General features: G+C 37.4%; 1 protein-coding gene across 4 annotated transcripts; it reads right to left on the reverse strand.

The window, feature by feature from the left end:
* Positions 1-225: 225 nt before the first annotated feature.
* On the reverse strand, positions 226-26,992 carry LOC146479150 (uncharacterized). 4 transcript variants are annotated; one of them, XM_085111395.1, is made up of 32 exons: positions 26,597-26,992; positions 24,891-24,978; positions 24,195-24,269; positions 22,560-22,657; positions 21,155-21,187; positions 19,989-20,063; positions 17,319-17,378; positions 16,196-16,284; positions 15,281-15,392; positions 14,415-14,510; positions 14,229-14,302; positions 12,838-12,892; positions 12,625-12,720; positions 12,449-12,544; positions 11,542-11,637; positions 10,904-10,960; positions 10,631-10,726; positions 9,677-9,766; positions 9,190-9,255; positions 8,255-8,335; positions 7,851-7,888; positions 6,920-6,992; positions 6,018-6,084; positions 5,858-5,928; positions 4,833-4,856; positions 4,474-4,533; positions 3,772-3,831; positions 2,750-2,871; positions 2,042-2,090; positions 1,779-1,865; positions 1,081-1,128; positions 226-722 (listed from the first exon to the last, which is right to left on the reverse strand). In XM_085111395.1, the coding sequence occupies exons 1-31, from the start codon at positions 26,885-26,887 to the stop codon at positions 1,114-1,116; spliced, it is 2,490 nt and encodes an 829-aa protein (XP_084967521.1). In that variant the 5' UTR covers positions 26,888-26,992; the 3' UTR covers positions 226-722; positions 1,081-1,113. The 4 variants fall into 4 exon arrangements, with proteins under 4 accessions (XP_084967521.1, XP_084967522.1, XP_084967523.1 ...); XM_085111396.1 differs by lacking the exon at positions 9,190-9,255; XM_085111397.1 differs by lacking the exons at positions 19,989-20,063; positions 21,155-21,187.
* Between the last annotated feature and the right edge of the window lie 50 nt (positions 26,993-27,042).

Consider the following 27,042-nt stretch of genomic DNA (forward strand, 5'->3'; position numbering starts at 1 on the left):
CTTATCTTGCGTAGCCGGTGCTAGAACAAGTGTAGTACTGTTAGTGAAGTAAGTATTGTCAGTAGTATAGGTATGGTAAGTATTGTTAGTATCGAAGGTATAGTTACTACAAGTATAGTAAGTATTGTTAATTCGTGTTGTAAGTATTGTAAGTAGTGTTTAGTATTGTAAATATTGTATTCTGTGTCATGTAAGGCTAATAAAAATTGCGAAAAAAAATTCAACTTTCACTTTCATAAATGTACTTTATTCTTTCACAAATGATATATTACATCTCTTTTTTATCTCTGTGAAAAATTTGACAATACAGAAGTTACAGAAATAAATATATTATTTTCATTTTTAAATATTCCTTCCACATAAATTATATTTTGTCTTCTGTTGCCACATTAAAAATACCTCCAAAAGTTTGCTGACAATTTATTGTTTCTACATAGAAATATTCCTATATATTAATTCAAGAACCCCATAGTTAGAAATTGTACTTTCAGCTTAGAATCAAATCCAGTGTCAAGGTACCTATTTGTCCCTCGGAAAATAGCGCCACAATTGGCCTCTGTGTGGTGTGCTAGAATTTGTAGCAATTTGTATCTAAATTATAATAACAATGTGTAATTTAAATTGATGTGATGCAAAGAGATCCTGAAAAACCCTATTTTTAAATTAGTCGTACATGGCGTCTTCTGCTGCCCCTGGCGAAGGTAGAAGGCGCACTGCTTAATCTGCAAAAAACAAAACGATTGTTACTGTTACATTAATCACAGAAGAAGAAGAAGAGGGTAAACCTAAAAAAATGTTTTCTGATGTTGCGTAAGCGGCCGTTAATTCTTAGTAAGGGTAACATAACAAAAAGATCAATACGTGAATTAATGTATTGGCCTTCCTTAGCTCTTTGCTTTTCGCTATGCTTAGCTTATTCCGTTCGTGAAATCAGAATTCATAGAAAATAGTTCTCAATACAGCTGAATGCAATTTTAAATATGTCAAGAATGTTTAGTGACATTAATTTCCTTCGTAATTCCTGAGGATGAATTCGCAAAATCATAAGTTCTCTACCAAGAAGTACTCTTGTGAACTTACCCACGCGTGCCACGCTGTTGGTATAAAAATTCCCTACTCAACCGGTAACTGGAAGAACAAAAAAAAAAAAAAACGCCATTACTACGACATCACACAGTGTTCGCACTTCGATAAAACTACTGAGCAGCACGCCGTCCAACAACAAAAGCCACCTTGAGTACATAAATTCCACATAAAGGTGGTAGTTTCAGTAGACACGTAACAACAATGGAACCTCGATTTAACGAAGTGCCAAGGGCTAGGGAAATTGGTTCATTATATGGAGGTTCTGTTCCAATACATTTTTGAAAGGCTGGGCTGGAGACTATCGTTTATTATATCGAAGACTTCGTTACATATATATTAATGTAAATGCATGATATCGTTTGTTAAGTATGAGATCTGGGGTGAGTTGCATAAAATTTAACGTCGGGCGTAACTGCTACTGACGCCAGACCTTCAGCCCAGTCACATTCAGTATTTTAACGTCTGACGATAGTATTTACGCCCGCCGTTAAGTTTTATGGAACCCCATGGGTTTTCGTTTACTCACCTCCATATTTTTCTTATCCCTGTTCCTTGCATTAATGTTGTAAATTAGTATGTGAAAATAAAGAAACTTGAAACTTGAGGTTCGTTAAAACGAAGTTCCATTGAAGAAGACACGACATGAAAGGCAGAGAACAGAAATATCGTCCAAAAAATGCTTCAGTTCAAACCTTCCACTCCATGGCTTCCTTGACGCATTTTTCTTCTTTGGGTGTGAATCGCAACATGTGAGCTATCACATTTATCAACTGACGAGACTGAGAATAAAAAAAACAACAAAAGTAACGCTATTCACATATACGGCTTTTGTTATCAAATGGAGCGATTGGGAACATTTCAATTTATAACATAAGGAAGGAAAGTCATCGCCAGGCCTCCTGTTGACCAAGCTGAACAATTTTAAAGGAGATTAAAAAAGTAATTGTAAGATTACCTGTTTGTTTGAGCTGCACATGTACTTTAAAACGACATGTTTTAAATATCTGACTTGGAGTTAAGATGGTTTTGACTTCCATTACGACTGCAAATACACGAAAACAACAAAGCAGCACAAATGACTGGCTAAAGTGGAGGCTAAAGTATCGACTGTGTGACAACTCAGTGACTGACTGACTGACTGACTGACTGACTGACTGACTGGACTGACTGACTGACTGACTGACTGACTGATTGACTGACTGACTGGACTGGCTGGACTGGCTGTCTGACTGACTGGCTGACTGGACTGGCTGTCTGACTGACTGGCTGACTGGACTGGCTGTCTGACTGACTGACTGACTGACTGACTGACTGACTGACTGACTAACTGACTGACTGACTGACTGACTGACTGACTAACTGACTAACTGGACTGGCTGTCTGACTGACTGACTGGCCGACCTATCGACGTAACTGGTTGCTTGCTTGACTGACCGATTTATTGAATTGATGAGCCTGTTTTACTCAGCGATTGATTAACTGAATGACTGACTCTGACTGATTAACTTACCGACCAACTTGAGTTTAATCATTCAATGACGTCATTTTATGGTGTATAAGAGTATAGAAAACTGCTGTCGATTGTTAACTGACCAACGAGTAGTTCAATCCGTCAAAAGGGCAGGGTATGGTGCAAATGTACCGATTGTTAACTAAAGGATACTTAAAATTCATTTCTAAAAATTCAAATCTTTCCCTCTCTTCATCGCTCGGTGTCATGACGTCACCATTGGGAGTTCCAGGACTTCTCTTCTCTGCTTCCTCTCCCCCAGGAGCTGACATTTTCTGGAAGAGATTGCGGTGGAGATTCCGACTAAATCACAGAAACCTTTATCTACTGACTAAACCACTCTTAACATCTTAACCCATACTGTGTTTAATTCATCACGTATGATCGTTCGAGTGGGTGTTTCAGTATATTTCCAGCATTCAAAATAAAATGCCAGTTGGATTTGGAACTTGACTTGCAACAAAATTACATGTCATGCATGCAAAGGACTCGACATTTCTCGCAATTTTTGTCGCAGTCACTTTGCGACGTGGAACCGAGTTCTTTATCTAGAACATTTGCGGGAATGGACACAAAGGTTTAATGTCCAATGGGAGACATGTTACACAAGACATTTTACCCAAGTTGAGGAAACGTTGCCTAGTGTAGCACTGGTACTTGAAAAATATAAATCGAAAATAAAAGAATAAAAATAGAAAAATGAAACTCAAAGCAATCCTATCACAAAACGATAAAACATCACATAGTTTTTTTAAAAAAAATAAACTTAGCGACCTGTCCATTCGGCTTTGCACATAAGCGGACCAACAGAGAAGTTCCCCTTTAGGATTGGGGATGAAGGACTTGAACCAGGCAAGATATCAAGCCCAGCACTCAGATGACACCGCCATGCCAACTCGCAGAGCATTTCTACCGCTGGCTTTGATTTCAGGTAGACCAAGGCAAGAATAGGCCATTACCAAGTTGCTTTGAGACTCATTATGAATGCGAGGTTTCGTGCATAGTTTTTTATTAAAAAAATAAGTTGTCATTCATGTGCAAACAAAACAAAGTTTCACATGAAAGACTTATCATTTAGCCTTGCTTTCGTAATGAGGTTCAAAGAAATGGCCTAATTACTAAGACGAAAAGGAAAACAAAGTTACTCAAGAAATTCAATGAACTCGTGACCTTACCAGTTCTCGTTGGAAAGCCTTCTTCAATTCGATTATTTTAGCTTGAAGAAGTTTTATTTTCTGTAGAGACAGATAAATAAATCTGGTTAGATCACTAAATACGACTATGTACAAACAAAACTTCACAACGAAATAATTTAACATGACTTATAACGGTAAAGTTAATGTAACATTCCTCTCATACAGAAAACCTCGAAGGCAGAAATATTATTTCTTCAACATTGTTAACTAAATGTTTTTCGCAGTTCAAGGACACTTGGTGACATATCTCGTTTACCTTAAAGTAAAATTTTCTTTTATTTAGGCTGAGGTGAACCTTAATTTAGTATTAGCAAGCAATATAATTTTGGATATGCAAGGTTAAACTGCGTTTATGTAATTAATGAATAATTTGTTAAGATTCTTAGTATTTGGGACGACTGCTGTTCTTCTGTAGCCCGTGCTTAGGCTGGGAGGTGGGGGTGAGTGGGGAGTGGGGAGAGGGAGGGGGAGGGGGAGAGGGGAGGGGGTATAGGTCTCAGTAGGTTATCATAAAAAGAGACGCCCATTCCTGATTCTTGTATGCATTTGATGGAATTTAGTGTGAAAATGTTTAGTTTTCATTTCACTACAGAGTGATTAAGGGACAAGTAGTAATACTAACATTTTCGTTGTTTCTTTGATCAATTTTATAATATAATACAATAAACACAGTCCTGTTACCTTCTCCTTATCCTCGAGATCCGTTTCTAGTCTACTGTTGTCTTTTCTGAGATCACGTAACTGTCAAAAAACAAGACATAGGCTCAAGTTATAAACCTACAGACAAAAAAAGTTAGACATGTATATACGATTGATCGAATGATTGATTGATTGATTAAAAGACTGACTGGCTGTTTAATCGACTGATTGATTGATTGATTGATTGATTCAGTGATTTTGAACTACAGCCATCAACTTTCAATGTTAAAGACTTCGTAGTGTCATGTTTCCTAGTCCAGCAAAAAGTGCCAATAATTTTAGACGGAACAAAATCAAAATAAGTCTGAGTTAGGGAACACGTAGAATATAGCATCACCAACCTCGTTTTCATCCAGCTGAAGCATCTACCGGAGGAAAAAAGTGTCACTCAGTGTGAAAATAAAATAAATAAATAAATAAATAAATAAATAAATAAATAAATAAATAAAGAGTGAGTGAGTGAGTGAGTGAGTGAGTGACTGAATGAATGGATGGATGGATGGATGAATGAATGAATGAGTGAGTGAGTGAGTGAGTGAGTGAGTGAGTGAGTGAGTGAGTGAGTGAGTGAGTGAGTGAGTGAGTGAGTGAGTGAGTGAGTGAGTGAGTGAGTGAGTGAGTGAGTGAGTGAGTGAGTGAGTGAGTGAGTGAGTGAGTGAGTGAGTGAGTGAGTGAGTGAGTGAGTGAGTGAGTGAGTGAGTGAGTGAGTGAGTGAGTGAGTGAGTGAGTGAGTGAGTGAGTGAGTGAGTGAGTGTGTGAGTGAGTGAGTGAATGAATGAATGAATGAATGAATGAATGAATGAATAAAAGTCTCGTATCTTATGGCCGGGTACGAGTGCCCTACCAATCGGGAACACTGTTACCTGGCCGAATTGGAATTTTGAAATGGTGCTTTATGTGGAGGATGGAAAATCGGAGAAGTTGGAAAAAAAAAACTTCGGAGCAACGACGATAACACATGGTGTTTAATTTTCCATACGCACCAACAAAAAACACAAAGTATGCAAAATTCACTACGTATTTAGTGGTCATTTTAACCTCACTCCTCGCCGGCTTTGTACTCAATTACTTCTTAATTGCCTCAGGCCGCAAGCCTAATTCGGCTGACTCTGAGACCTTCTTGAAAAATTTACTCATTGAAACCCCGTTCAGGATAAGCTCTCTCCATTGGTGGGAATTGGGGGTGACCTGCACAATCTGCAACGTCTTACATGGTTGGTCAAAAGGACAAAAGAACAAACAATAGAACAATGATCCCAGCCCTAAAAAGCAATGTAATGGCAGGTTATCAGGGTCCAGTGAAAATAGAGCTTTTGAAGCTCTGAAAGGTGCAGATCTACTGGGGAATCGTTATCTGACCACTAACCTCTCTTTCTTGAAGTTGCTCTTCCAATTCTTTTACTCTTCCTTTTAAATTCGTAATGACCTTTGGAGAATCTAAAACAAATTAAATTCGAAAAATAAGCACTGAGTTCGAGAATCGAAGTTGGATTGTACAACATTATGTAAAAGTGATTGCTACTTACCTCTGATTTCTGAACTGTAAATTCTGTCGTTACCTAAATATCTGTTGTTTTCTTCGTATTGCCTAATCTAAAAAATAAAAATTCAAAAGCACACTTACCAATTTGTTTACCATTAATAAATATATTTAACTACGTTTCGAAGGCATTTAGTAACAAAGTTATTGGGAACACTTTTAAGATCAATTTAGCATTTGGCAATGTTGGTTTTTGAGGAGAGGGGGGAGACCGGAGTACTCGCGGTAAACCAGTCAGCACGATCTCCCATCAGAAGCAAACTCCTTACTTCAAACCGCCGTACTGATGTTACCGACGTCATAAATCAATATAACAACATTAAACACCCGTTGCCTGTATTACCGAGCCTCCCGATTACAGATTAATATTTCTCCCATGAACCTAGTTTAATGGCCTTAGCTCCCATGAGTCTCCTGTAACTCAGTGGTAGAGCATCCGAACTAGTGATCGGAAGGTCTTAGGTTCGACTCCTGATAGGAGCACTCGGATTTCCTTTTCCGCGTATGCCTGTGTCACTCACTGAATAATACATCATTCTCAACTTCTAAATATTAATAGCCGGTTTTTTCCATCAAATATTGTGTACGACAGTTTGATCCGAAGCTGGATACTGAGGAACATCTTAATTTCAACTCAAGTAACCTTGATTTTGCCTTCAGTCGGTTTGATTGTTTCTCAGATAACAGCCTGTACGCCCGTCGGTAGTTAATTTTGACTACTTTTCCAAGTGTTATTGAGACCGATGATCAGGTACGTACAGAAGTAATTTTCAGAGTCAAGGTAGAAGAGTATTGTTAGCTAATGGTGTCAGGCTTCTCAGTAGCTATTGACCGACTGGTAGGTAAAGTCGTGATGTTATTAGTCGTGAAGACGCTAAGCAAGCCTACCTTAGTCGTTGAACGGTTAAGTAATTCTTCCTTCTCCGCAACTGTTCTTCGTAGATCAGCGATAGTTTTTTCCCTGTGTGCGAGAAGTAAAAGCAGTGATTTACGAAATCAACGATACTTCTGGCACTTCATTTCATTTTAGTAAAATCGCACATGGTCGACAAGCAGACCTTACGGCGGGCGTTTAACATCCCTTTCTGTTCCATGAAACAATCAGCCAACTGCGACCAAGCTCCCTTGACATCCACCCCCACCCCCAAGAGAGCTTGGGCGCAGATTATGAAGCAAGTGGGTTTAAAGTATCACCACTCCTCTGGATGGATGGTAATCCATCACACTATTCATAATCACTCTCCATAGCATAGAAGGTTAATTGATAGTGATTAACAAGCTGATGGAAATGCCGTTTATAAATAAAGTTATCCTATAGCTTTAAGGGGGTCGTAGGTGCACTTTTAGAGACCCAAGCATGCCCCTCCAATCTCGTCGTTGATTCTTGTCTTTGGAACTAATTTAAGCGCCGTCCACTCCTTTATCACACGGTTATGTTCCAATATATTTTAAGGTTTTCTTAACGATTCGCTGGTAGCTTTTCAGTTATATAAGTAAAATGATTTAGACAAGGTGGAGTTAAGTGTCCATTATGACATCAGTGACCAGGCCCTAGATACCGATCTCAGATGCAAAGTTCAATGCATTAACCACCTTACTACCGCTCCCCTTAGGTTGGGTTTAGTCCTGATTTTTATCGGAAAACCCCCCGGACAAACCAGATTCATCGACAACACTCCTTCCAAGGTGGACAAACCAGATTAAAACTTGCATAAAACCAGCCATTTGAATTTGGTATAATCAGAGCGGTACGCTCCTACCTGGTAAAAGCAGCAATCATACTCCTCAATTGTTTAAATGAGACTGATTCAAAGCTTACCTCTGCCTGAGAACTTCTTCCGCGTTCTGATAACGAACCTGGTATAGAAAAAATAATATCATAAAAATGAGAGATTGCAAGAAACTGCATAAAGTGAAAATATTTCACACTCCAGGGCTCAAGAGAAATATTGCCATGATCTTAGGCTTAAATTACTAATCAGTGCAGTTCTTCCAAAAGATTTTTGTGCCTTAGTTTTTGACTTGGATTTTTTTACCTTCAGCTTAAAATTGGTTTTTAAAAACATTCTTAACGAGCAAAATGAAAACCACGGTTAACTTTTTCTTTTATCGGGGATTAGCATTGATTGGCTTCCGCACAACCGGGCCCAAGGTGTTTACTACGCCTGTCAAATTACATATTGTTTTTACTTAACAGTTAAGTTAACAAAAAGTGCATTGTACCTTGGTACTATGCAGATCCTCTCTAAGGTTTTCCATCGCTTCTGGACTGAGATTACCACTGAAGTGAGAAGGTGAATCCAGCTGCGATTCAGCGAGAAAATAAAAATTATAACAGTTCGCGGTCACAAATTTAACGACTGACCACAAGAAAAAGAAATTTATTAACATACAACAATTTGTTGACTAAATAAATATTTAGAGGCACTGATTTAGAGGCTTGGAAGAGTCTATGTTATTCGGGTAAATAACAGATTTAACACTTGAAATTACGTAGTTTAATATTTTGAAGCTCATGACCTTTAAGTATTTGGAGTTAAGCAACGTTTAGAAATTGGTTTTAAGCAAGATTTTAACAAAAAGTTTAAGGCAAGGACTTAACATTTCGATTAAGCATTAATTCACTTTAGGAATTGGAATTAAGCAACATTTTAACAGCAACAGGTTTAAGGCAAGGACTTAGTATTTCGATTAAGCATTGATTCAGTTTAGGAATAGGCCATCTCCGAGTTACTTTGAACTTTATTATGAAAGCGAGGTTTCGTACATAGTTTTTATTAAAAAAAAAGTTTTCATTCACATGCAAACAAAACTAATTTTCATGTATAAAAGTTTGCAATTAGCCTCGCTTTCATGATGAGCAAACGTTTTACTGGACAAAACAACTCAGAAATGGCCTACCGGTATTGGTTTTAAGTTACATGCTAATAAACAGTTGAAGGCAAGGCAGTTAAAACCATTTTTTTTTAAATATATATTAACAAAATATTATTGGTAATTACTAGTTAAACGTTGTCGCACAGTTTGTGGTAAAACGTAGTGTACAAAGACTGGTAAATCACATATTCTCTTTGCTAATGGTCTCCCACGGTACTTCATGTTCGTCAGTTTACAACGTTTAACACAACAGGTTTTCCGAGTGATAAGCATCCTCTCACCTTACTCTCCTTAAAGCAAGTTAAAAGATCATTTTTCTCCTTTAATGTTTCCTCGAATTTTGCGATCTGAAACATGGTAATTTGATAACATATTTACTCTGATTAAAACATTGCTTTTCAAGGCAAATCAGGCTTCACAGTTTTGTTCGACCTGTTAACATTGAAAAACGGTTACACTTGGTTTAGTTTTCAGTCAAACGTTTAGAAGTATTATTACTTGTTTTTTTAAAGGATTTCTTCTTGTTTACAACAAAATTGGCTTTACTTCCAAAGGCCATTTTAAGAGGGGTAACGTTATTATTAAAAAGTCTTATCAGTTCGGGGACAAGCACTCATTTTCTTTGTGAAATTGGCCCAAATCGGCCCTATTAATCGGTTCGTGTAAGTTAGCCTTAACGGTCATCCACTGACTCTCATTTTTCTACTTGTTATTTTATAACCAAGATATCATGGCATAGGTCTTATCAATATCGGCTAGTTATCTAACCTGGCTCTTAAGCTCATTGGTTTCCCTCATGGCGTCCTCTAAACACAATGAAACATGTCTGTTCTCCTCCGCTTTGGACATGAGTTCGTTCTGAAAAAAGCAGCATTAGAATTTGAACATTAATAGGTCCGACTGTTGAAAGCAGGTTTGTTTTAATTCTGGTTCAGTCATAGCTTGGCGACGTGGGTTTGCGTAATTTCTTTTGTCCTATGTCTCGACTTTGCTTTCAAACTGTAACAAACATTAACAGTAAAAATAATTTTTAACAGCAGAAACAGAAGCCCTGTTTAATTATTTTTTCGGGTTTAGCATTAAACGACTTTGGACAAGTCCCAGGTCTACAAATAACACTGCTATATTTTTGCAACCAGTCTCTTTTGAGTGGTTTCCTAATGGCTGTCACAAGCCAAAACATCCGACCACAGACAATGCAAACGAGCCAATCAGAACTCGAAGCAAAAAAAATTCATCCGTGAAAGCGCGGGAAACGCGCGCTCGTAAGACAAGTCACGAGTGGTTTAGCTTTCCTCGTGATTGGTTAGCGGATGTGCTCATGCATGACTTTTACAACCAAACAATTCTTGCGCTAAGCGCAAGCAAAAGCCAGATTCACTTTTTTCAATCGAGCACAAACCGCTTTAAAGAAAACTGAGCGAAAAATTACGAAAAAAAAAAAAAGCCTTCCTTGTTTACCAATAAAATAGCCTCCAAATACAGCCGCTTCTTGCTCCTTGCCGGCAGCGAAAAGAGGTGGCCGTGCTTAACAGCTTACAGTAAAAATACGAAAAGTGTAACGCAGATGCTTTCTCGAACATTTTTCCAGGCAACCTGTTTTTTTTCAAATTTCTTCCACTTTTCAGTTGTTTTCCATTCAGAACAAGACCTATTACACATGATTACTAACAACGCGACACCAGATAAGCTTCAAGCACCCAAACACTTTAACTCACTGACCTGTAGCTGTTCTTTTTCTTCCTCGAGGTCAGCTATTTGCTGTTTGTAGGAGTCTTCTTGTCTTGAATACTCGTTTTCAATCATTTTCAGTTGGTCCTTAAAAACAACCGTCGGCCAAAACAATAGATTTAAGTACTACCGTTCGTTATCCCCAAAACTCGTAAATCAATAGATGAGATCTTTGTGCAAAAGATGGAAGATTGGGGATACAGAGTTAATCTTGGTTTTTGTACAGATGATAAAAGGACTCAACTGAAGGCATTAGCCACTCACCAGCTTTGTTTGTATTTCAGTTTTCTCTCTTTCCCTGGCTTCTTCCAAGTGCATTACCTAAAAAGAACAATAGACGTGTGAGTTGTGTTTCGCGACAAGTTGTAATTTATAGTATCAGAGATAAATAGGGACGGGGTGGGGCTTAAGGGCTGGCGACCGAACGAAACTCCAAGTGAAAAACGGCAGGGAATTACACGTGATGCACACAAATGAACTTCGCGCATTGTTTTACAACTTGGTAATGGCACAAACCTAAACAAAAGCACAACGTACATTTGGATTCCCAGTCCCGTTACCCAGGTTCCTAAAAACAATGTTGTTAAAGGAGCTCAGTACAACAAGACTTCATCAGCTCGAAAACATTAGTGTACGTTTTCAACGTTCTTCGTTCCTAATGCACCCAGCCTTCCTTTATTTCCATTCTCTTTGGTTTACGATTTATTCTGATACAGGTTTTGGTGTCCTCTGATGACTAACGACTAAGTGATAAGTAGTCCCTGAAAGAGTTTTGAAACCAAGGACGGATTAATCATGGGCGCGGAAAATAATTACATGCATCACTCACACTACAATAAAAACTCCAGCATGCTTTTCATATGATCGCATTCATTGACTAGTAAAAGGAAAGCATACGATACCTGTTCTTCCAACTGGGCTGTGTGCTCCAACGAGGAACGCTTCCCTAATTTGGTTTCTTGCTGTAGTCTGGCCAACTGCTGATCGAGTTGAAGGTTCTAAGGTGAAACAAAAAACACAACATTTCGGAATGGAAATACTCAAACATGACGGACATTCAATATATCCGAGTTGACTGACTGATAGACTGACTAACTGTCTGACTGACGAACATTTGGTTTTATCAATGGATTGGATAAGGTAATTTGGCCTCCAGAAAGAGATTCGACTGCTGACTTTTCGAGCGTTGCCACTTCGCCAGAGCGGATTTGTTCCGAAGAAGGGCTGACGCTCGAAATGGAGGCCAAACTACCTTATCGAATCCATTGATAAAACCAAACATTCGTTTCTACTCCCCGCCGAGGCAGCACCGCAGTTTCTTTAAAAACTAACCCCCTTGTCCATTTGTTTGACTGACTGTCTGGCTGACTGTCTGACTGACTGTCTGACTAATTGATTGACTGACTGTCTGACTGACTGTCTGGCTAACTGATTAACTGACTGTCTATGTCTGACAGACTGACTGTCGTATTCCCGAGTTTTTAACCTCGGCCATACTGCACGGTTGAACGAGAGCCTCTTGTAGCTTCATGAAGCCGACTTGATTCACTTTCATTTCATTGAGTTCGAAAGCAAGCGGGCGCCAGTGTAGGAACCGAGTTACGCTTTTAATGTAAACTGGATACACGAAGAAATGAAAATTGGACAGAAACACCACCATCAAATCGTTTATTTAAAACCAAAACTTGGCAGTCTATGCGGTGACTGAATTACGTGCGCCAAATTTATAAAAAGTACAAAATATAATAACTAAGATACTAGACATTCAAACCTTTGAACACGTGTAAAAACGAAACATCAAACACCTACTTTGCTTCTCCAGTTTTCGTATTCCTGATCGTATTTGGTTTTACATTCCATAAGCTCTGATTCTTTTCTTTCCAATCTTTCATTAAGGGTGCTGACCTGAAAAAAACCGAATAAAAAAAAGGCTTCACAATGAAGCTACTGACTACTCAGTACTAGGGACATTATTACTCTCTTACCAGAGATCCCAACGTATTGATTCTGTCGTTTGAGCTCGTCTTCAGTTCGTTTAGTTGTTCACGAGATTCCTGGAGACGACTTTCAAGTTGCTCTCGCTGCAAATTAAAGTTCAAGACACTCAGTAATTGCAGGCACTTCGCCAGAGCTGGCAAAGAAATGAGATTGCGATATGATTACTCTCCGCTTGAGAAACGTTCAACTATAATTTGCACCTCTTTTTCCATGGCTTTAACTTGATCGTTACCGGATAGTTTGCTATCCTCAAGTCTGAAACAAAAAGAAAAGAAAGACGGAAAACATCAGAAACGGAGTTGAAAGATTCGTAATCACCAACCTCGTTCCCAGTGTCTCACGCTCCCTGGGAAGTGAAGAGGAGAGACCCTGGGAACGAGGTGCGAATCTTGTATCAGTGGTTACGAGTACATGGTGATTTTTGACTGTTAAAACTGAGAAAACAAAACAAGCGATGAGCAAAAAAGAGCACGCTTGCTCTAATTATCACTGGGTTTAGTAAAAACAGAGCCAAATCAAACATATAAGATTCTCAGTGCAAAATAAGATAACAGAAAACAGAATAAGGTCCGGTTCATACGTCGAACTTTACATGAGCCGAACCTAATACCTATTAAAGTCGACCCAAATAATTAAGTTTGGCAGTTGATTCAGGCATCGAACCTAATTGAAGTCGAACTTAAAGCTGAAGTGAGAAAATAGATTTTCGTGGTCAGCGGCTGTTGTTTTTACTCAACAAAATTCAAAATGGCGGGAATTATGAATTCTGACATGGAAGAGCTTGTTTGGTAAAATAATGAAGACAGGCCAAACAAGGCTCCTAGTGAGATAGGAAGACCTACAAAGCTAATTTGCTCTTACGAATACGTCTTTCAAAGATCTCCCTTTTCTGTACGAAAGCAGGGAAGGGTCTTTGTAGATCTCTCTTAGCAGAGGCTTGTTTTTTGTTTGTTTTGTAGTACCGACATTCTTTCGCTGAAATTGACTTCTGAAAGAGTTTTATCTATAAGGTTATCGAGGTAACCTCTGTAGCGTAATCTCTGTTTGAATAGAGTAATGTTTTCTTCAAATGTTGTTTTTAAAGATTTTGTTCTGAGAGGACTTGAGGCTTCGCCTTTGATATAGCCTGTATTGGAAAGTTTCTGTCGGTTTGAAGTGCGTGCGCACATCAAGAATAGATTCTTTTTTTTTTTTTTAATCTTTCGCATCTCAGAGAAGTATATTTAGTTGTTTCGAAACAAGAAGACCAAGCACATTCCTCTTTTCCCGTCATCTTGTTCAGAATGAAGTCCTTTGCGCATGCCAAGTCGATGGAACGCGCAGACCTCTGGGATAGATATAATTTATATAATTTATACGTAACGTATGCATTTGGTTCGGCACACGTCTGAATCGAAGTCGAACTTTTGCCGTTCTATTCGACTGGCGCAGTCGAATAGAACGGCGGGTCGACCCAAATACAAAACTGTCGATCCTAACTGATTCATACGTCGATCTTTACATGCGCCGAACCAAATGATTAGGTTCAGCTCATGTAAAGTTCGACATATGAACCGGGCCTAAGACACAGCAACAATTATTTGAATCTTACCTCCGTTGTAGATCACCCACTCGCTCTTTTAGCTGAACAATTTCTCGGTCTTTCTCTTCATGTTCCATTGAAACCTGCAATTTCAAGGTAACAAAACGAACAAGGACGTGAGCGAAAAGTATTAAGCTGAGTCACATAATGCCGGAGCGATTTCCAATCTTGAAATCCATCTATAACATGTCGTACCTTATTTTTGTACAGAGAGTGCGTCTGCCGCAGGTTATTGAGTTGTTCTTCTGTTTGGCTGAGAGATTTCTCTGCTCTTTCAAGCTGTCCTGATTTCTGTAGATAGGAAAACAAATTTATCCAGCTGCGAAAATGGTATTCTCTTTAGTGGTATTTTGAGTTCTTTCGCCGAGGATCTTAATTCTAATCTTTCACCTAAATAGTGCACTTTTCTTTTCAAGCAGTTTAAGCATTTTTGAAAGTAATTTTTTTTACCATGTAATAAACATGTTACGCACATTTCTAAAAAAGTTTTAAAATCAGTTTAAGCATTTTTTTAGAACTAAGTTTAAATATAATTTTGCTCATTTCACACTGTCCCGAATTAGTGGGTTTTTACTGTCATGCAAGTTAGACACTGAAGTAAAGGTATTCATTCATTCTCCCGAACGTTCCATACCATCCCATGTACTATTGGGAGAGGATTAAGGGTTTGTGGTTTAGGATATAACGAAGGCCAAATTTGTTTTATGATCAACAAGCCACTGTTTACACTAACGATGTCTTCAATCGACCTTTTCAAGAATAACACACAAAACAGTATTCAGAGAGGCTGGAATACCAAATATATGTTAAATTTCGCATTTTAGCAACCTTGAAGTGGCCCCTAGACAGAGGTTTCATTAAGAGTTTGAACAGCTGGGCAAGAAGTTATTGCACCTGGGCAGGATAGGCAAAGTTGTGTTTACAGATGGTCAATTTGCCTGGTGGCTGACCCCTAATGAAACCAATCACTAGTTTTTTTTGGCTACTTTTTTTTGGAGATTCTTACGGCAAATAATGTTGTTGCTGTCGTTGTTGTCGTTGTTGTTAAGTAGCGGCATTACCTGTGTTAATTCACTAACTGTGCTAGTGAGTTCGTCGTTAAGTGATTTCTTCTCTTTCTCCAAAGTCGTTATTCTTCCCTGTTGCTGCTTGTCACGAACTTCATAGTTCGTTCTGTCAAACAAACAAACAAACGTTTATCCGTAAGCCCTGATGTTTTTATCCGTGTTTAAATAAAACTGATGATGATGATGATGATGAGGAAACACAGAAACAGCGTTTACCACAATTGGGGGAAAGGCGGACGATGGGGGAGTGGGGGGGGGGGGGGGGGGCTCCAAATCAAAAGCACATGTATGCGGAGTAATACCTACCTCGGAGACGCGCCCCCTCGCTTGTTTTAATACCATTTTTAGGCGTTGTCCACGGTGAAAATTGCGTACCTTTTAGTGTATAAAACAGCCATACCCAGACCACCCCCTTAAAATATTTCGTTTCCCATCACCATCCCTGTCGTAAAATTAAAAAAAAAGACCAAAACAAGTAAAATAAAGAACAAGCCGGTTTGCGGTGATCGGCCATCACTCTAAAAGGTGTAGACGGTAGAGGCCTGAGTCAATTCACGAGGTGTGTACCGCGTATCAAACTTGAAAACACTTGCCAAAAGGGATAATGAATCTCAAACTTTACTTTTTTTACTTTTTGAAACTTTTGTTGTTTGGTCGGGGAATGAGAAGGGCGATGTAACAGCTCTCATAAAGTCCCACATGATTGACTTGCGACCCTTCCAGAAAACAATAGAACAAACAACAGAACAATACCCCCAACCCTAAAACCAATAGCAGCTACTACATAATTAAAACAATTACAAGCTTACGAGGGCTGTGCTACACTACTGACTAAGAAACAAGCATTTCATGAAAGGTTTTTGTTAACAGCATTGATTCTTATGTATTATGAAAAACAAATCAATCCACCTTTCACGAGCCAAGTCATCTAAACGTTCCTGTAGAGCCGCCAGTTCTCCTTTCTGCTCAAGGTAGGCTTTGTCTAAGTTTTCAATTTCCTGCAACAAAAACATAGACACCATTTATAAAAGCCAGTGAAGCCGAGGACACAAGTGGCCTGGGGCCCGTTTCTCGAAAGTCCCGGTAACTTACCGGGCCCGGTAAAGTGTGTTTGGTGATACACGTTTCTTAACAGAAGTCGAATTTTGTTAGCTTTGAATATTAAACTTTAAAATCTTTTACTTCTATGAAAACAATGGCCAAGTACCATGTCTGTAATCACTGTGTAATCGGCGAAAAAAACATTTAAAAATATACTTATCGGGCCCGGTAAGTTACTGGGACTTTCGAGAAACGGGACCCTGGACACAGGGCATAACCTTGCGCACCTTGCGCTGCAGTTATTTACCACTGACTCTTGTTCATGGTTTTGCTTATGCTAAATTCCGCGAAATTATATGTGCAACAATTTTTAGGGGTGGGTAGAAATTTACGACATGCGCGCAATGTTGTGTACAAGAACAAATTCAGATTAGAAATCACGTTGAAATTTAGAAACTGTGTTCAATACTGAACTTGTGTAATCTTGCTCAAATTCGCACCCATTTTGGATCAGTTCTTGATGCAAATTGTTTCACCATACAACACTCTAATGCAAGTTAACGGAAACTGGCCCAAAACCTCATATTTCTGGATAAACTTGCATCTTTTCCGTTATCTTTGGTTAGAAAATCTGAACCAGCCAGCTTTTTTATTTTAACTACATTGTCAATGTTCAATGGCCACACTTGTCCTCTAATACGTGAATTTTGTTTAAAAGCGTCTCAAGGTCATAGCTTCAAAGGCCAATACAATTTTAACAAGGTTACTTTACTCTAATTACACGTTAACTGACAATTCATACGCATTCCTTCCTGACTTGAATGTTAATTTTTAGTTCAAGAAGATACGCATTATTTCGGCATTCTACGTACACGTTTAGTTCTTAACGTGGCAATTGAATGTATCCGAATGATTATTGGTTCAAAAAGCTGTGTATTATTTTAACAAAGACACAGTAAATCCTTCACTTCTCAAGTTTAATATTTCTTACCTTGCTTTTCTCGATAATTTCTGCAGCTTTGCGAGTGGCGTCAGTTTGATACTGGATAAACTGTTTTTAAAAAGGTTAAAGCACCGGTTATTTAAAGTCTTTTTTATTGAACTTCAGGGACTGATCACTTATTTGAACGACGTTTCGGCATGATTTAAAAAACCCGAGATCTTAACTGAACTTAAACAAGTCAACCTTAACGTTTAAGCGGCTTTTAAACCTTGTTTAGGAAACTACATGATTATATCCCATAAACAATCACAGCAGCTGAACATGTTTAGTATTTTTACTACGAAGGACGCGTGTCCTATAATTATGAACCAAACAAATTTAAACCTTTTAAACATGTTTTAGCTTGGTTTGAACGGGGCACTGGAGGGCTCATTAGTCTGGCTTGCTTATAAGTAGTGTGAGATCACTTTTAAATGCTCTTAAACCAGTGTCATTTTAGTTTGCGCAACAGGCACTTGAGTAACAGAATCTCTCTCTTGTGCGCGACAACGCGCGGTCCAATGATTTCGCACGCATTGATTACTCAAGCGCCTGTTACGCAAATAAAGGAACCATTCATTTTTTTATGCGGTGGGGTGGGCAAGTGGACTAAATTTTAGGGGGGGGGGGCATAGGGGATAAGGGGTATAAAGGAGCCTGATGATTCGATGTTCACAGAAACAATTTCCGGAAGCGAAAAAAAAATACAAAAAAAAAAAAAAAACAACAACAACAACAACAACGACAACAACAAAAAACAATATTGCTTCGATGTGAAGTGGATCTCACGTTTCTTTTCTTTTCCTTTTTTCTTTGGGTGGGGGTGGGTAATCCAAGTATGGCCGAATTCTGAGGAGGCCAAGTAAAAGTTATTTTAAATGGATAAAATTCCACCAACTTCTCTCTCACCGCTTCAAAAAATGAAAAGTCCCAGCACTACAGTGCTGGTTTGTTAAGATATCAGATGTACATTTTTTAAAGAAATGCATCAAAAGTTAACATGTAATATACATGTATGAGTGTTGCAGCCTAACGGGTTTTCTTTATCTTACACTGTTACAAAGTGCAAGAAAAACAACTCGAAAAAACCAGAACGAAAATCAGCATTAGCCCATCCGTTTGCTTTCATTGGTAATGATTACGTTTGGGGCTAATTTATTTTTAACTTTGGTAGGAACTTGATATTAACATTGTACAGCAAGAAAAGTTACTTTATCACTTTTAAACTTATAAGCTTTCAGCGTTTTCTTCTTAATTAGTAATAAACTACAATTAATCATTAAGTTTTAAGTATTTACAGTTATAGAGTTTATAATTAAAAACCCACGCGCGGACAGCCCTGTTGTGGTATAGCATAGTCTGTGACTCTCAAATGAAAATGATATTACGGTAGATTATTGCAAACGACCTGTACTACTAAATACTACTACTAAATTAGAGTCATTTACGGTTATCAGGCCTTGCTAGCAAACTCCTATTACTAATATTAAATACAAATAACAATGAAAATCAAATGACTTCCAAAAGCAGTTGCTATATGTATGTTGTCTTTGGTTTTAGTTGCATTTTCTCTATTAAATGAGTGTAAATATATGATTTTTTTATTTGATTTTCTCTATTGCTGCACATATATAAGTGGCAGGCCCAAAACAGCAGGTACAATGGTGTGGAGTGAAGTGTTACACAACGTAAAAATAACAGGTCACATGAGCCTTAATTTCCTTGACAGTAGCCCCGGTCACTACCGACTTCTGCTCTAGTCCCGCAGATCAGGTGGATTATGTTGTAATTCAAATCAGAAATTAAAGCAATCTCCAAAAAAATCTACTGTAATTACTTAAAAAAGCTACTCAAGGCTCGCTGCTACTTTCTATGATCAATTTTAACCCAAATTTTAAGCCCTAATAGTGTTCAGCATCAAATTCTCCTTGTAATAATTATCAATGCTTATTCAACCCCTTAGAATTAAGAGAATTAGGGATATGATCACCCAAGGTGAATTTTCTTGATATTTTAATAACTTCTCCCCAGTACTTTAATAAGGAAAGTATGGGGACAAGATAGGAGTACTTGTTGTTTGATATTACGGTTAAAGAGTTAAGGAACCCAGAGCCCAGAATTACAGAATCAGGAAAGGACAGGAGATGACAAGAGTCCAAGCCAAATGATAGCTGCCTATGTAAGACTTCAGGGGCATCTTGGACTACTGGGGCTAGATCACAAAGCCCTCTTAACTTAAGATAATAAATCCTAAGTATTGTTTCTTAAAGAAAGCCTATTGTTAATAACTAATACTTAAGATATATCTTAATTTATGAGGGCTTTGTGAATTTGGTCTATGGTCTCCTTCTCTACAACATCTGTAAGCAACAGTCTTGCAGATAATATAAGGGGGCCATCGATTTAAATTCATGCATCGGATGACTTCTTTTCAACAATAATCAGATTTTTAACTCAGACTTTCAAAGGCATAAATAATATGCCTTGCTTACTGAAATTGCTATAACAAGGCAAAATGAGTTTCAAGAGAGAGTCATTAATTGCTGCTGGGACTGCAGAGTAAATGCTGCACTCAAAGGTAAAGCTCAACGTGGAACATTTATTTTTTTTGTAATTGTGGTGACTTATGCATGCATGATAAACAACTGAAGAAGTAGGCTATTTGCATAAACAACCTACCAAGGACTTCATCTTTGTGAGTTCTTGTTGCTGGAGTTGATTAAGCTCATTCATGTCTGCGTAGCGTGTGCTTTCCTAAACCATCAGAATGTTTTATAATTTAGTGTGCATTTTATTAACTCTTTAAAAAAAATGTTGTTTATTTCTTTTACAGTAATCACGGGGCACCCAACAAACATTTTTGGTAGAATATTTGTTCTGAAAGCCTTTAAACCTTCTCAAGTGTGCAAATTTAAATGTGATTTAAATGTGATGTAGTAAAATATTTATAGCAGTGCTCAATTTAAATCCACTGATACTTTCTTCTAGCCCTCTTTTTCACAAAAATTGTAACCAAACTGTCATTGAAACTCTTTTTTTGCATTATGAAAAACAACATTCTCTTCTAACTTTAGGCAACTACTTCAACATGTTTGCGGATGATGTGCTCCAAGCAAAACAGAGACTGACAAGTTTATTTATTTTTGGTTTTCTTTTATAGTTTAATGTAAGCCTTTCACTTCTCTTCACTCATGTTAAAAAGTTACCACCCAAAGGTAGTTGGGAAGTGTTAATGGCCGGGAAGGACAAGCTGTTCTTTGATTTTTGTGAAGACAAATTTGTAAACAGTTTTAATGCATGTTACTACATGTATGGCCAAATTGGTTCTACCAACATTGTTTTTGCCCTGGCTTAGATTCTATTTCCTAAAAAAAGCACGAAACACCTTTCAAAGTATCTTGTTCAAACTTTTCCATTGGGTGCCCCTTGCTACAGGAGTTTAAATTCAAGTCAGCTTAAAGTATTCCTTTTAACATGATCTTTTATCATGAATATGTATTTACATAATATTATTTTATTACATTAATAGCATCAATTTACAATGTATGATGGCATAAGTTTTATTGGTCTATAGGAATTTATAAGACTATAATGAATATTATTAATTTCCTTTGATGACGTGACTGCGTAGGGCAATTCAGACAGTAAAAAAAATAAGTTTGAAAGAAAACTTAAGCAGACATTTATAATTGAAATGATCTAAAACCATGTTCAGAGCCAGCAACAGCTTAAAAAAATCATGCAAGCTCAATCACTAAAGTGTAATCATCTTACATTCACTATCCTTATGAATTTCAATATAATGATTATGTATTTCAAACAAGCATATTTTATTTGATTCTTACCAAAGTAAGTGCCTTCAGTTTAGTTTCAAGCTCCTAAAAGTCATTTGACAAAATTTAAAGGTTATTTTTATGATGCTTTTAAACAATTAAACTAAATTAAATTAACATGTTCTGCAGTAGGACTTTGCATATTTTCACATTTCCTAGGAAATAATTTCAGTTTTAATCTGAATTTTTTATGATTTGTTTTATTTCACACTTATTTTACATGTGCATGGTATTCCTTCATTTTTAAATTAGCTGATTTACTTTGATCTTACATTTTGACAGACCTGCCAACTCTCACAATTCTGCCATGAGTCTCACAATTTTTTATCTTTTCTCGCGGCCTTATGACAAGACTCCTAATCTCACAGTTTTGGGGAAAAATCATTCTGAAATGAAATGCTACCTTGTTGAATAAAATTGCAAATTTAAAGGGGAATATTAATGCTGGTACCATAAAGTGATCACCTAATAAAGGAGAACACTGTAGTTATTGAACTAAGTGATTTGTGTTTGTGTTCACTGTTTTTTGCCTAGTTCCTAGGCCTCTACTAGTAATTTTATTCAGAGGTAACGACAGACGTTAACCATTAACTGAACTTCAATTCCATGTTGAGTTTCCCAGTTAATGTTTGCAAGTTCATGTGACAGACATGGCTTGGGAAAGCAATCAGATAAAAATGGCAAAAAAGGGTTCATTTAATCTTGATCAGGAAAAAAATACTTCACTACTTTTTGTTGAACCTCCAGATTTTTTTTCATGGGTCTCCAGATTTTCCTTTATAAGAAGTTGGTAGGTCTGATTTTGAGTAAAAGATGCTGCAGTGATATATTACAACTGATGCACATTACAAACTACCCAATGTATTAAGCTCAGAAACTCAGAAACTTTACTGAACTTTATAGCATTGATTTTAGTATTGCATTTTATCTATGGAAATTATTTCTAAAAGAACGTAACCAACAGGAAACTACAACCGGGAAATTTATAAAGGTAGAACAATATTGTATTATTAGACAGATCGAAGCTACATGCTGCTGACATGTTGCAAGACTTGTTGCTTTTGTAACATTGGGGGTCGTTGACATTTAACAAGAGAGATTCCACCTTGCACAAGTTAAGGGTCATGACAAAAACTGCAATGAGTCTGTTTCAAGCACAATCTCTTCAAACCCTTGCAATATCATTATCATGATTATTATTTTTCATCAGTGAAAAAAGTTACAACATATATACCGGTATTGTGCATTTACTTCTGAGGGCCGGCTCTTATTAAATATGTAAATAAATATAACACAGCTGTCTGGAAACCAAAAGTCTTCATTTGAATGTTCTGTTAATGCTAATTCATAGGAGTTTGCTAGAAACCATCGTTTGTACTATTGAGATAATTATAATTAAAATAAATAAGATAAATACCTGATTTTTTTCACTAAGAGTCTTCTCAAAGTCATTCTTCATCCTAACAGATCTTTCTTCAAATTCGCTGTTCATACTTCTGATCCTTAAACTATGATCTAGAATGACAAAGGAGATAGTCAAGAGTAGTTGGAAATTTATTCTCTGCTGCAAGCATACAATGTACGCAGACAGTAGTCAGAAAACTCATAAATCCTTCTTTGAAGTTGAACTTGCGCTGACCACAGGCAGCCCAGTTCAGCTTATGTACAATAAAGCAACTACATGTACACTTAAGAAAACAATGGCTGCGCATTCATGTAGCCATGTGGGGATTGCTGAGGGGTACCCTAAGTTACGCATGATGATCAAATCATGTTTTGAAGCTAACTGTAGGTAATTCAGTAAGTGTATAATTTTATCCCTCTAAAAAAAAGGTTATTCATCCCTATTGGAACTTACAACAAAAATAAATTACCACCTATTTTTAAAAGTTACAGTACAAATTAGGAAAAGTATATATTAATTTCCTGTGTCATGATTTAGATAATCTCTGTCATTGTCAGGTACAAGAAATATTTCCAAACTGTATGAGAAGTGACTCAGCATGCACAGTATTAGCTATGGGTCCTCCCTAAACAATCCCATGGTTGCACATGCACCCACTCTTGTCCCAGGTTTCTCCACTCTTCAAAAGTGTACACTTCATATATTACTACATGTACTTTCTTATTTGGATGCTTCTCCATCACAGTATTACCACTAGAATTAATTTATCCTAGATTCTCTAATGGTTCACTTCTCAACTGGCATTATCTAAATATTCATGTAGCCATGGTTCATTAACATTAAAGCCTGCGGAAGGGGATAACTTGAAAACGGCAAATTATGTTCATTTATCCCCCTGACTCAACTTTTTACACAAATCTCATCCCTATTATATTGCAATTTATTGTAATTTGCAGTAGCTATTGTGTATTAAGTGTATTGTGTATTATTGTGTAATTTGTAATGAGTCTAATAAAATCCACTTGTTGTTGTTGTTGTTGTTGTTAACTCTTTTAATCCTTTAAGCCCTAACAGTGATCAGCATCAAATTTCCCCTCATAACATTAAATGCTTATTCAACCCCTGAGGTCATGGGAATTAAGGATATGACCACCAAGGTGAATTTTCTTGATACTTTGATAATGTCTCCCCAGTAATTTTAAAAGAAAAGTATGGGGACAAGATAGGAGAATTTGTTCTTTGATATAATAGGGGTTAAAGGGTTAATTAGGGTTTTAAAATTTAGGGATTCTCCATGACTTCCATATGACTTAAGGTTGATATTTTTTCAAAATATTAAATGCAACCTTGGCTTATTTGTTTGTTTCTCTTCTTTTTATTCACAAAAATCAAACTGCCTTCATAATTTATTTTGTACAATGGATGCCACTTTCAAACCAGTTTGCCTGAGAACCAGCATGACTTTCGGATTGAAAGTAGATGCATTTATTAACCACTAGATCACAGTATGTCAGCACACTTACTCACACATGTATAAATCCTTAGCAAACATTTAACCAACTCTTATTTATTAAATTAAGTACAGTGCAAACTAATTTATAATGCATAAAAATCAAAACCTTCACACTTTAAACATATAAAATGTACCTTCCTTCTGCCTCTCAAGTGCACTTTCTAGAGATTCTTTAATCCTTGTCTGCTCTCTTAAAAGACTTGCCATGTCTGTAAATTTGACCAGCATCATAAATTCAATTGACACAACTAACTGGTTATAACCAGGAAGAATAGTAAAATTGACTATTAAAGAGAATGTTAATGTTAATCAAACCATAGAACTTCATTATGACTCTGTAGTCAGTTAAAGAATCAAGGGAGCTTAGTTTCATGGGTCTGCCATTTCCATTTGCCATGCTATAATGATTAAAGATATCAAAGCAACTCAAATCTTCCTTAGGGATACTTCAAGACTGGCTTCTGTATTGAGAGTGGCTTAATAGAACCTGGGAATAGTGATCGACACGTGCACAAAAAAGACAAGTAAAGGTTATGCTTGACAAGATGGCTGGTTGTTTGTTATGTTATTTCTCCTTGTTGAAAAATGATTACAAGAGTGAAGACACTACCACTTGATTGGACCTGAGCTTCCCACTCTGCAGACTGCGACCTTTAATCAAATGAGCTAACTACAGTACTTATATTCAGGTTAGCGTTTATGCTGCATTTATTTCTCCATGTCGACATGTATAAATCGGTATATATGTGAAGGCACTGGTGGGGTAATTGCGAGAAACGATAGTCACTTTCTGCTACAAGGATATTTGAAAATTTCATTTTGGAGTTTACCTGCAATCTTTTCCTCCAGTCTGTTAACTTGGTCACCTTTCCTCGCAAGCAGATTAAGGATTTCTTCTTTAGACATCCTACTGTTGACCTGAAAAACAGAAAAGGAAAATGAATTATGATCAGGTCCATAAATTCACACCAAGACAAGCTAAATCAGTTTGGTTTGGATGAAGCATTCAGGCAGCTATTACAGTTATACATGACAATGCAAGATTAATATTTGGTCCCGCAGTAATATGTACTTACGGAGACTGCATGTGCTAGAAAATAGGAAATATACAAATTTTTACACAAAATATACACAGTACTCAATTCTGTAGAGATGGAGAGTTAGTTGTGCATCACATAGTATTGGTAAGGGAATACAAGTGCCTAGCAATCTAATAGATCACAAGTCAAAATAGAACTGCAACAGAATGAGGTCAGTGACTAATTACGTGTATTGGATTCATATGGGAGTATCTAACCATAATGTTGACCAAAACGTATTTTAAGTTATCATTTCCATCTCGGGGCACAGAAGTCAAGTCCTACCTTGCAGACATTTTACTGTTGTTACATGTATGAACACAGCATCACTGACTAAACAGACACGAGTTGAAGCACTAACAAAATCATTACCGCTGAGAGTAAGTATTAAGGTAAGGTACTGGATATAATGTTATTACTACCCTCTTGATTCACAGTCTATTTTTTGTGAAAGCCCTTCAAAATACTAAAATGCAAAATTTCAGGGCTAAACTATAGAATACATGGCCACTTTTACACTATAAATTCCAGTAGCTAGGCGGCTCACCAATCACCATGACTGGTGAGCCTCCAAGACATAAAGCCACTTAATTATAAACTTTTTATACTTGTTTTAAACTCTAGTTGACAGCTACTGGCGAGCTGCTGAGCCGCCTCAATTATGCCTCTTGAAATATACTGGCCCTGTATTCTATTGTTGCTCCCAGCTATTGCATACTTTGAGGGTGGAAAAGCCAACCCAAATGGACAGAGACTGCCTGTATGGCCCACTTGATTGAGTACTCCCCCACCCCCTCAACATTTCCAGGGGAATGACCTGTACGTGTAGGCCATGAAATTCAAAAATTCAGTCAACCAAAGACAATACATGAATTAAAATAAACAAATTTGATACAAAACTGTTAACAGCATAAATTATCAGTCATAAGTGGCTGAAATTTGGATGGAAATATTCTACCTGAATAAAAATTCACGCAAAAAAATCAGTTTTCTTTTGCGTTAAACAAAGACAACCAATTTACTTTGCACCAAATAAACTTTCATTTATTATTAATGAAATTGGCTTTACTTAGATCAGATTCACAATAGACTCTTCCTTTTTCAAGAATAGCTTTTCCTAATGACTGGGTTTCTTGTTAATACTTTCTTCTGTTCGTATCGTAAGGATAATTACATTCTGGGCGATAATAAGTGATAATGAGTTGGCAACGTGGAAGATAAATCGAAGTTATCGTAAGAGTGCGATCAATGATTCAATTGAAAAAAGAACATCGCGATGGCCATCGAATTTACACCCTAAGCAGCCTAATCATAAGTTTGATTTCTCTGTAGTTTTATTTCACTGATAGTTTTGGCCACAGCACTGGCACATGGTGTAGTCAAGGTCACAAGGAAACAATGCATGATATTAAAAAGTCATGAGAGGCAGAATCGAACAAGCGATCGCTTCGACTAACCGTAAAATTCGATGGCTCCACCGGTGTTCCAACGGGAGTTGCAGCCGATCTACTCGTGAATGAAGCACGCCTTGATACATTGTACCCAGATGAAGCAAAACTGCTTTCACTAAGAAGAGATTCCCTCGATTCGTACAAGCTACTAGCATTGCTGAGCCTTCGTCTCTCCCACTTGTTTTCCGTCCATCCATTGACCTTAGCTCGCCTTACGCTTGGGCTGGAAGGCAAAGAACGGCTCAAATCAGAGGTAAGCTCCTCCTCGGCGATCTTCTGTTTGAGTTTTGCAAACATTTAACATGAACTGTGCGACACTGATCCTCTCTTTCGACGCATAGCGGGTTTCTCTTTATTTTGCTCCAACCAAAACTAATCCCATTTCCGCTTATTCGCCGGTATTTGTTTACGCATACTCGGTCAATCACTGCTGACCAAAACATTGCTGGCAC

Source organism: Pavona decussata, unplaced genomic scaffold, assembly GCF_977016875.1.
Source record: "Pavona decussata unplaced genomic scaffold, jaPavDecu1.1 SCAFFOLD_61, whole genome shotgun sequence".
Taxonomy (NCBI): Eukaryota; Metazoa; Cnidaria; class Anthozoa; order Scleractinia; family Agariciidae; genus Pavona; species Pavona decussata.

Bases quoted from the DNA above. Each gene is read 5' to 3' on its own strand.
- LOC146479150 (XM_085111395.1), bottom strand. From the start codon at position 26,887: ATGTTTGCAAAACTCAAACAGAAGATCGCCGAGGAGGAGCTTACCTCT. The intron at 22,658-24,194 runs GTACATTTTATA...TTGTCATTCTAG, and splicing joins ACTTGAGAGGCAGAAGGAAG to ATCATAGTTTAAGGATCAGA. The intron at 6,993-7,850 runs GTAAGCTTTGAA...TCTCGCACACAG, and splicing joins GAAGAAGTTCTCAGGCAGAG to GGAAAAAACTATCGCTGATC.